The 15,215-nt window shown below is 37.7% G+C and overlaps 1 protein-coding gene across 7 annotated transcripts in view; it reads left to right on the plus strand.

The window, feature by feature from the left end:
- The window catches only part of LOC132124973 (collagen alpha-1(XXV) chain), a 712,477-nt gene that overhangs the window by 473,038 nt on the left and 224,224 nt on the right, over nucleotides 1–15,215 (plus strand). For all 7 annotated transcript variants that reach the window (XR_009426824.1, XR_009426827.1, XM_059536150.1 and 4 more), the window contains 2 exons: nucleotides 13,674–13,706; nucleotides 13,789–13,824. Coding sequence is in view for 5 of the 7 variants with exons in the window: in XM_059536150.1 (XP_059392133.1) it covers nucleotides 13,674–13,706; nucleotides 13,789–13,824 (69 nt within the window). In the remaining 2 variants the exon portion in view is untranslated. The remainder of the gene's footprint in view (nucleotides 1–13,673; nucleotides 13,707–13,788; nucleotides 13,825–15,215) is intronic.

Below are 15,215 nucleotides of genomic sequence, written 5' to 3' on the forward strand. Positions count from 1 at the left end.
TGCAACAGAATGACAGCGACAGAACAAAAAAACATAAAAAAAAAAAAAAAAAAATCCCACATCAGTAGGTAAGGAATGAAAATATACAAATTGACAATTGTAGGCAGGTATATTACAAAAAGCAGTTATTGTACAGCCTAAGCCACTTTGAAACTCTCCTGTTATTTTATTTTTTTATTTTAATATAGGCTTCATTATGAACATAACAATGAAATACACTGAAATACTTTATCCACGGAGTGAAGGTGGAGCGGTGTTTCTGGTATCAGTGCGCGCGGAGTGATTATTAAATGGTCAGAGCAGAGGGAATTTGTTGTCAAAATACTCCGTCATGTTTGGTCATACAGATAAAAGTAATCAATCTTTCGACGTTTATTTGTGTGCACTCCGAATAACAACGAAACGCAGTGCTTCTGTAAAATAATTAGGCTAAAGCAAACAAGATGCAGTTTCTGCTGTCTGGGTCATGTGAACTTGAGCGTGACCCAGGTTAGCATGGATGATTTACATGAAATTTAATGTGTGTGCAATATATATATATATTCAAATTTTTATTTTACTAAAGTTGGCACGCTGTGATCTGTAGCCTACTGTATTTTATTTATTTTACTGTAACTGACAGATTCCAGCCAAAGAATATACAATCCGGGAGTGGGCGGGAACGGGAATCATTCTTCTAGTTTTGGGACAGGACAGGATTTTCCCTCAGTTTTTCCGTGGGATTGGGACGGGATGGGATTTTTTTTTGCGGGAGTGGGACGGGACAGAGTTGAAAATCAACTCCCGTGTCACCCTCTAGTTCACACCATTCACAACTCCTGCAATCCATCCTGAACGCCTCTCCAAACAACCGACCATCCACAACTCCTGCAACCCATCCTGAACACCTCTCCAAACAACCGTTCACACCATTCACACCTGCTGCATGCTGTATGTACAGGATTATTATGTGCAAAATTTAAGTGTACACTAAGTATGTGTGTTAGATAAATAAATATGTGTATATAAATATAAAGTGTAGTGTGTTCCACAGTTATTATAAATTGTTCTTTAGATGGATTGCCTGAGGGAAGAAACTGTTCCTGTGTCTGGTCGTTCTGGTGCTCAGTGCTTTGCAGCGTCGACCAGATAACAACAGTTCAAAGAGGGAGTGTGCTGGATGTGAGGGGTCCAGAGTGATTTTGCCAGACCTATTGCTCACTCTGGATGAGTACAGTTCTTGAATAGAAGGGAGGGATGTACCGATGATTCTCTCAGCAGTCCGGACTACCCTCTGTTTTAACCAGAGGTTAAAAGCCCCCCACCTTAGGAATTTCAGTCTGGTTCTGCTAGGTGGGGGAAGTCAATCAAAAGATCTTGTGTAGTACTCTCATGGTTTTACATGTGATGTCCGGCGTTGCATCTCAATTACTTGCCCCAAATTTGACAATCTCTTCTACGAATTGAAATTGTCAATAATTGTTCTAATGGTGTTAATGTCGAAAGCTGTTCTGTGAAAGAGTTGGTTGGTTGGTTAACCTCTTAGCCAGCACTCCGATGCCCTCGTCCTGAAAACACCTAAACTCGCACATGTCAGTGTTTATGAATAGATTAAATGCAACGGGACAAATTTAATCTTGACAATCTATGTATCATTATAAAGATCTAAGCCTCAAGCATCGACGACAGATTGCTGTTTTTCAATGGAAAGCTTACAAAGACTGTATTTGCTAAATTTGTGTAAGCAGTACACATAAAAAAAAAACATGAACATTAGAAACGCTGTACATACCAGCTGTAAATCCCGGTTTAGTTAGAAAGGTAAGGGTCCACTGAACAACATCTCATGGAGCACGTTTAATCCAACGAAGCAATAAGGTTGTAATATGGATCATAATTCCTTTGTTTACGTTTCAGTTCTTCAGCGACAGAACTGTTTGCGTCTGTTATGGAATAACTCACAGTCGGAAACTGCGTCTTGGTAGTAAAAAAACGGCATGGTTTTGCAGTGTACAGTGTCACAAACACAATGAGATGATCTCCACCAGAAAAAAGAATGAATGAAAGATAGGCGAAAGATAGTATATTTGAATTTTAGCGCTCCCTCGTGACGCGCTCTGACGCACCTGTCAGCTGATGGAGGCGGAACTTATAGCGATCGCCTTTTTCTTTGTTTGTTTTATTTTTCAACAGTTTTTATATATGTGAGAGTGTGTTTTATGTTGAATGTGAATGTATCTGCATGATTACCATCTGTTTGAGTGCAAATCAGCCCAAATCAGCTCCCTATTACTGTATGATCACAGCTATCAAAGTGAACGCGTCTATATGAATAGAGAGAGTGGATTATTTACTTTTATGGCACATTTGTGTTATTACCATCTGTGTAAGTGGCCATCAGCACTTATTTGCATCGTAATTCATTGTAAATGCTGCATTTCTAGCAGTCTCAGGATTTTCTGTAATTGGCAAACAAAGTTAAATCTTTTTTTATTTTTCTTATTATTCTTATTTTTCTTACTCAAATTATTCTTATTGTATTTTTCTAGTGCTCAAATAAATCACTTATATGATGTCTAAGTTTCTGTCTAGTGTTTTATAATTGAAAAAAACTATGCAGTGGTATAAATAGTTTGTAGAAGCCTTCAATACTATTTGGGGGGTGGGGGGTCTAGACATATTCTCAGAACAATATTTGCAGGAGTCTCATTTTTCATGATATCTTATTCTGATTTAAAATAGAAACTCATGAGACATGTGGCTTTCAACCCATTACTTTTCTAGATTGCTCCAGGACTCATTTCATGTATTTTTATATCAAATAAAAAAATATTTAAGTGTGGTAAAAAAAAATTCAAGGCACTTCAGTGTCTATAACTTTTAATATTTTTGAGCATTATCAAATCTGGTTGATAAAAAGTAAAGCCAAAAGGGTCTTCTTTCCAAAGACACCAAAATTATGTTTGTAACACACTGAAGTAGGAAACTTACAATTATAAGTTAGGTAGAGCACTTTCAGCTGTGAGTCCCATAATGGGGGTGCTGGCTAACAGGTTAACTTGTTTCTGACTTGTGGCACTAGGACTGATTTGTGACCTCCTGTTGCCTTCCTGAGGAATTTGGCTCATGTTTCAACCACAGTCCTGATCGAGTCTTTAATTTGTCTGGTTCGGGTAAGATACGCTACAAGAGTGATATGCATCTTTTATTGTGGTGTAACAGTGATCCAATATATTACTGTCTCTATTGGGACATGTAACATGCTGTCTGTATTTTGGCAGATCACAGGAGAGATTGGCTTTATTAAAGTCCCTGAGAATGATTAAAACAGAGTCCGGATGTTGTTGTTCTGTTTCTGTGATCTGATCAGCGAGTTTCTGTAAAGCCAGGCTTACGTGCACTTGCGGAGGAATGTAAACACTCACCAGAATGAACGAGTGAAACTCCCGTGGCGAATAGAATGGCTTGCAGTTCACAAACAGCATTTCTAGATCAGGACAGCACATCTTCTTTAACACAATTACATCTGTACACCAGCGTTCATTGATGTAAAAGCATGTCCCGCTACCGCCTTATTTCCCTGTTGATTCTGCGTCGCGATCCACTCTAAACAGCTGAAAGCCTGGCAGATGGAGCACGCTGTCCGGTATGGTGTCATTAAGCCAGGATTCCATGAAACACAGAGCAGCAGAGTGTGAGAAATCCTTATTTGTCCGAGAGAGCAGAAGGAGTTTGTCCATTTTGTTGGGTAGATACGTAGCAGAGATTTGCCAGATGGATGCTAGGCAGCGGCGTTCGAAATCCGTGCTTCCTGAGTCTGACGAGTCTGGTGTGTTCTGGCGAATGTTCAGCAGTTCATCCCTGGTGAAACTGATTGCAGCAATATAACTAAAGACAGGACAAACAAACAAAAACACTAAAACAACTGCAGAGCACGTCACGGAGGCAGCCATCCTGTATCGGCGCCAGAGGTGAGGTAGATAGTTACCAATATAAATATCTGCCAGTATTTGACAGGTGCACAACAGAATACTGTACACTTTTATGTATTGTGCTTTCCACTTTATACTGATCTATAAAGTAGAAAAAGACATTGCTTTGGGCCTGACAGATCATCAGCAACAGATGAGGGGAAATTGATTTATATAATTTCTTGGCATAGTTTAGGGAAAAGATGAAGTGTGAAGGTGCTGATTAGCCTGACTAACCTTAAATTAAAAGTATTTTCATGCTATTTTTTATGGTAGTTTTATTTTAATGTATGGATACATAATACCAACCCAAAATATCCAGAAAAAAACAAACAAACAAACAACAACAACAACAAAAAACACCTTATATAAAGAGTAAAATAAGTATCCCCAAGCAAAACATGACTTGGTGCAGAAACACTTTTTGGCAAGCACAGATGTAACACATTTCTTCTAGTTGGTCACCAGGTTTGCACACATCCCAGGAGGGATTTTGGTCCACTCCTCTCTACAGATATTCTCTAAATCCTTAAGATTATTTAGCTGTCATTTGGCAACAGGAAGTTTCAGCTCCCTCCACAGATTTTCTATAGGATTGAGGTCTGAAGACTAGGCTACTCCATGACCTTAATGTGCTTTTTCTTGAGCCACTCCTTTGTTGCCTTGGCAGTATGTTTTGAGGCATTCTCATGCAGGAAGACCCATCTTCAGTGTTCTGGCTGAGGGAAGATTGTACAGTACATGGCCCTGTCCATTTGCCCCTCAATGTTGTGAAGTTATCCTGTACCCTTAGCAGACAAAGCTCAAATTTGATCTCATCTAACCACAGCACTTCATCCAAAGCCGTCTTTGTACATGCGCCTTCTTGATCAGGGGGACCTTGCGGGCACTGCAGGATTTCAGTCCATCGCGACGTAGTGCGTTACCAATGGTTTGCTTGGTAACTGTGGTCCCAACTGCATTAAGATCATTAAACAAGCTCCCCCCATGTAATTCTGGTTTGATCCCTCACCTTTCTCATGATCATCCTTACCCCATGATGGAAGATCTTACACGGAGCTCCAGACAGAGGTTGATTGATGGTATTTTGTATTTCTTCCATTTCCGAATCAATGAAAAAAGTGTACCATTCATCCAATTAAAAAAATATTAGGGTAATGATTCACATCTATATTTTTTAACTTGAGCCAATGAAAAATAAATAACTTTGCCCTATTTTTTTTATTATTATTATTTTTCTGGATTTTTGGTTAGTATTCTGTCTCTCTCTGTTAATAAATCTACCATAAAACTTACAGACCCTTCATTTCTTTGCAAGTGTTCAAACTTCAAGGTCATAAATTCAGTTATTAATCCTAGTCAAACCAAATACCAGATCCTTCTGTCCTGAATTGCGAAGACTCTTTATTTTTTTTATAATAAAATTGTTGGTTTACATTCTAAAAACAGAAGTTGCAGGTGGTTCCGTCTTTTGACCTGGTTGTGCCTTCTAGCACAGAATGGAGTGAATTCCATCATATTACCCTTCCAGTTTTGGCGGATATTGTTGTACATCTTAAGACATCCAAAGGTGATGTCATGTCACCTCATCTTTTTCAGCAGATTTTTGCTAGTGTAGGGACCACGGTGATGAACCTAATTAACAAATTCCTTAGCCAGAAAACCTGTCCAGCTGATTTTTAAGTAGTGATGTACCGATCATGATTTTTTAAACAACAAACAAGAAAAAAGGAAAGTATACATAAACAAGATGTTTATTTGGTATTTAACCCTCTGGAGTTAAGGTGTAAATCACTAATATTCATGGTCAATAACGCCTACTTGCATATGCCCTTTAGAAACAAAAATTTGTCTTAGAAAATTTAAATCAATCTATTGTTTTCTGTGAGAGAGTAAACAAGATGATTATCACATGATGTTGCAGCAAACATTCTAGGCTACAAGATCCAGGTTTGACAGTTTTGTGAACAAATATTTTGTATGTGTTTTATGACCTTATACCAGTGACTTCAAAATTGTAGTTTTTTTACTAACCACGCATAAATGTTGTTTTCTCAAAACACAATCATGTACATACATGCTATTTACATATTATTGTAGCCCAGTTTGTACTGAATAGAGTGTTTTCAGAAATTTGTCCATGTATATGTTTATAAGCAACTAAAAAAGCACAAAAGTCAGGGCATGTCAAAACTTCTCCAGGACCCCAAAACCCCCTTAGACCTCAGAGGGTTAATGGCCAAACTTTCTTTTGGCTTTTGAAAACAATAACTGTAACCATCTGGAATTAATGACAGTAACTGTGCAGTTAGTAGCCTACACTCAATACAAACAAAGATGGCAGAGACATCAACATTTACAGTGCCTACCATAAGTATTGGAAAAGTAAAGACAAAATTGTTCTATTTGCTGTGGAGTCAAGAAATATGTAAATATTTGCATTCAACGAAGACACACACAAACCAGGACAAAGACGAGGAAGCCAACGCTGAAAGAAAAGCAAGCAATTTGGATGCTAAAAGAAAAGAGGAAGTCAATTAGAACTATAGGAAAAACAAAGGGCACGGAGAAATGAAGAGTTTGGAAACTACTGGTGACATCTGCAACCAACTATGACCACGAAAAACAACAACAGTTGATGACAGACAAAAAATAAAATCTGTGAAAATGAACCCTAAGTTACATGTCTGTAAAATCACCAACCACCTCCAGAAAGCTGAGACAATGCTCTGTCAATCTACAGTCCACAGGAGAATTTGACACAGAATTACAGAAGCTACACAGCAAGATGCAAATTTCTGATCAGCACCAAAAATAGAAATGCAAGATTCTTCACAAATGTGAGCCAGTAGAGTTTTAGAACTGAGTTGATGGACTGATGTGACAAAGATCAATCTTTATCTAAGTGATTGGAAAACAAAAGTGTGGAGAAAAAAGTGAACTGCAAATGATCCTAAGAATACAACCTCATCTGTAAAGCTTGGTGGAGGTGGTGTCATGGCATGGGCATGCATGGCTGTCTCTAGAACAGGACCTCTTAATTTTAATGATGAATTAATGTATGATGGCAGTAGTAGAATGAATTTTGGAAGGGTACAAAATCATCTTGGTGTAAGGATACACACGCTGGCCCAAAAAGCAGAATCCAGCAGCCTGGTTGAAGGTTTAATGTGTGTTCGATCTTTTACTTGCGCTTCTGAATTTATCAGAATTTAGTGTACATTTATTCTTGCTCCGTGTTCAATCTGACTCAAATTTTAAGTGATCACTGAATTTAGACAATGTTTCTATTTAAAAACTGATCACAAAGGTTGATTATGTATCAATTTTTATATTTGATTATCCCTGACTCACTATACTCTCAATTATCCGTTCACTGGGCACCTAATGTCTCTTTTAAGCCTCACACTGGCTTCATGTGGATCTTACGATCACAAACTCTCCAGTCTGATGTTGGTCAGGGGATGTAGGTAGACTAATACATGTTTCACCTGCCGCCTACTGCTTGCTTATGACAAAAAGTGTAGTTTATTTAGTCTTTTCCCATACAACTTGCAAACATCAACGATAGACAGAAATCACAAGGTCTCCGATGACGTGCCTACTGCTCGAGAATGACTGTCTATCATTCTCGAGCCTTCAGTTTGCCCTATCCTGGCCGTAGATTTGCAGTAACAAAAGTCTCCTCACAGTTTACTAGTCACAATGATTTCAGAAGAGTTTAGGATAAATCAAATATAACAGTTTATTATTAGTCAGGTAAAATTGTGTCATGTCAATTACATGTAACAATTAGAAGTCAATTTAGAAAGGATAGTGCAATTGTGAATCACATTGTGGTCGTGTGGCAACCTTGCTCCTGCACAGACACTGTAGCCATATGGGGAACGACCAACTGATCCACGCTGGAGACAAACAAATTTAACATAGTCACAAATGTAATAGTTATCCTAATTTAAGGCACATGGTCAAAAATGCATAGCAAAGCACTTTATTCTCTGTTTTAGAGAATAAACGTAACTAGCCAATGTGTCCAGGTAGTAGCACAAACAACTATACAGTGTGCTTTATGGGCACAATATGTTCAACCCAATTACATTTTTGAATAAATAATAATATACCTGACTTCAGAAAGATACATATTATGGAGCATATGAGATACACTCCACACTATGGGCTGATCTCACTCTAGAATCGGCCAGTAGTGTTTTGTCACTTCCCTTAAATACTCAGACCAGACAACAAAGAAATCTTCAAATCAGTTGTAAAAACATAAAAGTCCTTTTGGTTCTTTAGGTTCCCATGGTAACATCAGGCTTGGAGATAGAAAGACACAGACCCCTAAAGGGGGACACATCCCCTCCTTAGCAGAACTCAATTCTACAAAAGTTCAATCTTACTTATAATACAAATGACTACTGTGAAATTGAGACCAATTTACCAATCGCACAGATACCTTTAAAATGATACTGAACATGAAATGGAAAAAACAACATATTCACAAGATATAACATGGCATATGGATATTCTTGCTTTTGGGGGAGAAGAGTGAGAGTCAGAGGCAGCGAGGGGAGAGGAGAGGGAGGAAGGGGGTCGTAAATGAGCAAGGAGATTTTGGAGGTGTTGTTTACTCTCCTTGAAGATCTCTTTTCCAGATTTATTGTTTTATTGCATGGTATCTGTTTTCTGTGAGTTCCTCAGTTTTGGCTTGAGAAGTCAATTTCATGAGGAAATAATTTCACTCCTTTCACTGGGTACCAATATCCACTATTCAAGAAAATGCCACCAAACTTATTAGAAAGCACTTCATATTGGATCAGGACAATGACCCAAAACACCCTGCCAGTTCAGTCAAGGACTTTATCAGGGCAAAGAAATGTAAAGTCTTAGATTGCCCAAATCAATCTCCAGATTTAAATCTGATTGAACATTCATTTCACCAACTGAAGATGAGACTAAAGACATAAACTCCCAAAACATGCAACAGTTGGAATTGGCTGCATCAAAGGCCGGAGAAAAGCATTTCAAAGCACAAGACCAAGAGTCTGGTGATGTTTATGGGTTGCAGACAGATATTAGCATTTCATATTTTACATCTGCCTTAAATTCAACTGTTCCAATACTTATGCTCACATCACATAGTGGGATGAACTAAAAATGCTGTCCTTTTTATTTGGTAAAACATGTATGTGTCAAACGACCTAATAATAAAAATGTGACATTCTGTAGTTTTGTTGCATTTTTTTTTTTTTTTTAATTTGGTGTAAAGAAAAAAAGGTATTTACTGGTGAAACTAAATAAAAGTAGGTTATATAAATAAATTATTCCAAAATGTTGAATCAAATAATGTTTAGTGCAAGTAATTTTAGATTTTTAAATCAAATTAAGTCAATGTAATTTAAAGGAGCATTTCACCCGTGGGAACATTGATCTTCATTGAAAGTGGGTCATATATGTAGTCGAAATCTATTAAAACTTTCGAATTTGGTGCCTTTTTGACCGAGTTATTACAGAAAGTAACTTTAGGGCTCATTTGTATGGAAAACCACAACTCCCACAATGCAACACATTTGCACAGCTCCACAAGCCACTTCCACTAATCCAGAACACCGCTGTTAGGCTGTTAGGCGATATTGTCTACAAGACATTGAGGACACAGTTAGCGATGTATGGTATTTACGTGCCACAGTAGTAAACAATGCCACAGTAAGCTTTTTGTGTATTAAAAAAGGTACTGCACAAACAGTTTACAGTTGACGTTACGTAACTTATTAACCGGGAATCATTTCGTGATAATAATGCTTGAAGAAATTGTATACATTTCACGAAATGAATAATAAATTAAATTGAAACACTTATTTTACAGTTAGACATCCATTTGTCCCTGCAGGCTTCGGCTGGCGTTTCCAGTTTACCTTCGGAATTCTGAAATATGTCTCCAGGACGCCTCTGTCCATATGCGGGGCGAAACTAGGATGGTTCACAACGCAAACATCCGTGTCCTTGTCTACCTCAGACATTTCTTTGAGGAGAAATTGGCATCTTTCAAATTCTTTCAGCAGACGGACTCGAGCTCTGTGTCCGTAGGCGCACAACGAGAGCACAGGCACCACCAGTCCGCACCAGCTCGAGTACGCCCGGGCGCCTCAGACGCGACAGGCAGGTCTCCGGCCTCGGCTGCAGCCGCTGCCTCCTGTTCCTCCTCTGCGCTATATTGTGGCTCGTATAGATAGCCACGAACATCTGTTTCGAGCAACAGACTTTGAAAACCCTCTTCTTCCATATCATGAGTTGTTCCTCCAGCCATTCTCGTAAATCTGACTCCATAAGCGCTTGTTAGCTTAGCTACATAGCTTCCAAACAAGATGGCGGATTTTCATTTTCGTTTCTGTAAGTTTAGTCCCACCCACTGATCTGTAATAGGCCTGTAGGGTGAGTGGGTCCCACCCCCTGGAATAATAATAAGCTAGTGTCTGTAGTCTCTACACTTTTCAATGAATTTTGACTTCCTGCTTATTATGACGCAAAATGACGATTTTTACGTCATAATAAGCAGGAAGTAAAACAATTAAATCCTTATTTCTCCCATCTCAGGGAAAAACAAAGGAAAAATCCATGATCATTATAATATATGACTGAGTTTCTAACAATACAAAGCTAAATGCAAATGGGTGAAGTGATCCTTTAAGGTAAAGTAAAAAAATAATCATCCTATACAGAACCAACTTTATGTCTGGCTTTTTAAAAGTTTATGCAAGTTCTACTTTACAAAATAAAAAAGCATTTCAGCTTTGTCACATATAAGTCTGTTTCATTTCTCATCCAACACGTGAGAAGGTGAACAACCCTTCACTGTCTATGCTCGTGTATAGGGCACGGACAGGTATGCTCACGCAACTTCAGTGAGCACAGGAAAGGGGCTCTTAATTGTGCGCCAGTACACCAATGGCTGTTCGCTCCGTTTCTATCTGTGCCTCAGACAGGTAGCTCTGCATTTCCCGTGCTGTAGGGCTGCCCGTGTCCTGTGCACAGATTTCAAAATACTTCCACAAAAAAAGACATGATAGCGATTAGTGAATGATTACAATGTAGTCTGTGAATCACTGTGAATTCAATTGGTGAGCCCTTTCAGTTGGGCTTTAAGCCCTGCCATAGCACTGAGACAGTGTTGGTCAAAGTGTTAAATTACATCTTTGTTTCACTGGATAATGGTGAAAATGTTATTTTAATTTTGCTTGACCTTGGGTCAACATTGGGTTGGCCTAAAAGGTAATGTTCTTAAATGATAATTAAATCTAATCTCACAGACAGATTTTTTTATGTTAGTTTTTGGGGCTGTAATTCTAAAAGATGCCATCTTCTTTGGGGAGTCCTCCAAGAATTAATTCTTGCTCCAATAATTTTTTTCCCTTCATATGCTACCTCTGGGGGCAATTTTTCAGAAATATAAAGTATCATTCCATTTTTATGCTAATGATACACAGATCTATTTCCCTGTGAGAGAGTTAAATTCAAATTGATTGATTGGATGGCTGAAAATAAGTGTTCTGCCCTAGAAAGCATAACGTGCCTCAGTGCTTGAATGGAACTTTGTTGATTGGTTTTATTAAATCTATTGTAAAAATTCTGGGATTTGTTCTGTATAGTGAATTAAAGTTGGACAGGCAAATTAATCCTGTGGTGAGATCACCAGTTCAGATTTTGAGAAAGCAATTACTGCCATTGTCTTTTCTCGAATGGATAATTGTAATTTTCTTCTATTATTGAGTTGATGTTCGTGCACTTATGCGTTTACAGAAGATCCAAAACGTAAAGGTAAAAATGATCAATCTAATTCTAATTTAATTAAAGAGGTTGCCAGTACGACTCCGAATTATTTATAAGATCCTGATTCTTGTTTTTAAGGCCTTGCACAATATAGTTCCTGTGAATTTGTCCAGTATGGTGGCAATCTACACCACCTCTAGATCCTTGAGATCAGAAAATCAACATCTGCCTCATGCTACTAGAACAAAATATAAACATAGACATTAACAGTGACAGAGCTTTTTCTCGAACAGGCCCTAAACTGTGGATCAATCTATTTGATCTGCCAAATCCTTACCCATGTTCAAAGCTATGTTAAAATAACATCTTTTAAATACAAATGGGGAGCTTTTTTAAATGGGTTAATGTTTATGTGACGTGGGTGTGTATATTTTTGCTATCTTCTTGTGTTTCTTAGTTTGTGATTGAGAAACACCTTGGGCAATGTGAGTTGTATTAGACTGTGCTATATAAACAAACAGACAAACAATCAAGGTACTAACTGATGTCCATTTAAACAGAAGCTAACCTTAAATGAACAGAATGCCCTCCATGAACTTGCTCTATGATGCTCATGACCACACTACAAAATTTCTACCAGAGATTATACAAAATAAGTTCTATCTTAAAAACCATAGGCACTGCTAGACTGTTTTCCATGCCGGCCCCTTAAACCTGGCTTCCTGCACTCATTAAAATCTGTGATTGTGATCTATTTTCATGTCTACTTAAAAAAGTGGCTGCAGCAAGATAACTGAGGTTATTTCACTCTGAATCACCCTCTAAGCAGATGTTAAAAACTGTAAAGGTTTTTTTTTTTTTACATTAAGTATTATCCTTACCTAGAAATATTAAATTACAATTATATTAAATTATCCATTACATTAAAAATATCCTAGTATCCATTAAATTACAACATAAAATGCAACTACATAAGCCTACTGAGCAAGATTTTACAAATTCCCTTGACTTTGAAATCCTAGACTCGCCAGGTGGTGCATGTAACGAGGAGTCAGAGGCGTTCGGATCCATGTGCAGAAACTTTATTAAGAGAATGGTCATACAGGCAGAAATCAGGAACGGCATCAGGTATGTTAGGAATATTCAGAATCATAAACTGTAACAAGGAGAGATCAGGGCAGGCAGCAGAGAATCAGAATCAGTTTAAACAATTCAAGATCATACACAGGAAGAAATAACACTAGGAAAAACGCTCTGAAATGTCAGACAGGCTAAACAAGACTTCGCAGAGAGTGAGAGTGATTGTGGTGCTTATATGTGTGTGTAAATGAGGTGCAGGTGTGGCAAGGAAATGGGCGGATGAATGAGCTGCAGGTGTGGCAAGGTGAGTGTGATGCAGTGGCTCGTGGGAGATGTAGTTCGGGTGTGGTGCAACAGTATGAGAGGTGCTAGTGTCTAAGTGATGATATGGTGACATCTGGTGGTTGATGGGTGGAATGGTCTTGAGTGGAGTGCCCTCTACTGAAGTTCATGGGCACTCCAGCTAATGATTGTGACAGTGCATACATATTTTGCATACACATTATATTAGAATAATGTTATGACATTGTTGTGACAATTTCACAGCAGAATGATCTTTCTGCACAAATTATGTTATACAATAAACCCAACCATTGACATTCTATCTTTCTTTTTTTCTACATTCCTGTTGGTATTATGACATTAGGATAAGCTTTAACGAATGGACACTCATGAACACTCATTGCTTTTTACTCACATAATCAGATTTTTGAATAACAGTACAGCTGCTTTATGCACCGGTTTAACTAGAGGCTTTCGCATGCTCAGCAGCATTATGACTTCTAGAATTTCTCCCCACGTGGAATCAGGAAGTTACTACACCAAATGGCTTAGTTTTATTAAATATATTTAACATTATTTTTATATCTCTCACAGGGTGATGCTGGATCATCTGCTGCTGGAATCAAGGTAAGACAGGACCTCAGAAATATTTTCGTCTCTAAGTCTGTGTTTTTAATAAATCCTCCTATAATCATTCTTATTATTACAGGGTGAGCCTGGCGAGCCAGGGCGCGGAGGACAAAAGGTAAAATTGCAGAGGTCATATTGTACTGCTAGCCAGAATATACACTTATGAAAGATATTGTTTGGAACAGTGTGTCTTAATGACAGCTGATTCATTCATTGAGAAAACTGTTTTTTTTTTTTTTTGTTTTTTTTTGTTTTTTAAATGATGTCGTTAATGATTAACAAAAGAGCATTATAATGCATTAACTTTTTTTGCACCTTATGGCTTTGAAAGGCAAATCTTACCAAAATTTGTTTGCTGCTTATAAGCATATGAATTTTAGGCACCAGCCTGACAAAAAAAGAAAGTGTTTTTAGCAAGGACAATTTTATAGCCAATTCTCAGATGAACTGAGAACACACTTCTCCACCTGATAAAAAGCATAAATCTACACCATAGTATTACAGTTTGTCTACTTTGTATTTTTTCTTTATGTGTGTTTGCATCACACTTTATTACTTCTTCTTGTTCTGTCCAGTAAAACACTATTAGGCTTCACTGATTCTGCCCCAAATTCAGTATGAGACCCAAGAGAACAGTTTGAGTTCTATTCTAAAGGCCCATTAACACCAAGCACGATAACTATACAGATACTGAGAAAGATACAGTTCTAAAAATCGCTCTCAATATTAAAGAATAGCAGACTCCACACCACAACAATAAAGATAAAGGCACAGAAAAACAATATAGTTGGAATCACTTCCAGAATTATTTTTTTCTAGTTGATGAATGATACAAATATTGACAGCCAATCACAATCCATCCTGCCATAATGAGGTCGAGAATTTAAAGCACCAGACACAGGTGCTTAGAATAAACAAATGATATCATTCACTGGTGTGGCCCCATATATTGTTATCTTGATAGTTATCTTTATAGTCATGGATCGTGACCCGAGTTACTTTTGAGGTCTGGTACAAATATGTCATGGTCTAGAAAAATACATAGGCTATAAGTCTCACATGTATGCACCTTTAATAATAAAAAGATCACGATCTCAATTCAAACAGAAGTGATTTTATTCCTAAATAATGGTAATTCTGCTATGTCTTTTAAACCTTTGAAAACATCTGAATTTTTAAATCTGCTTTTGTCTAGCTGCTGATCCAGAGAGGGCAGCGTTCAGCATGTAAACTTTAAATTTTGTGTTTTGCAAAATGTTCTGCTTAAGCTGTTGTGGTGTTCATTCACATTGTTTCCAGATTATTGTGTAGAGTGATCTGAGCACTTTATTTATTAAGCTTCTCAAAGTGCCTGTTTAGTCTTAAGGGCTGAGAATTCATTCAACTTACTCTTACTTTCAAACTTAAGTATAAAAGTAAGTTATCAAATTTCTTGAAGCTAAGAGAAGACTATACCGCCAGCAAATGTAAGAATGATAGAGTTTGAACTTTGACCTATTAATTATG

The sequence above is a fragment of the Carassius carassius genome, chromosome 3, assembly GCF_963082965.1.
Source record: "Carassius carassius chromosome 3, fCarCar2.1, whole genome shotgun sequence".
NCBI classification, from domain to species: domain Eukaryota; kingdom Metazoa; phylum Chordata; class Actinopteri; order Cypriniformes; family Cyprinidae; genus Carassius; species Carassius carassius.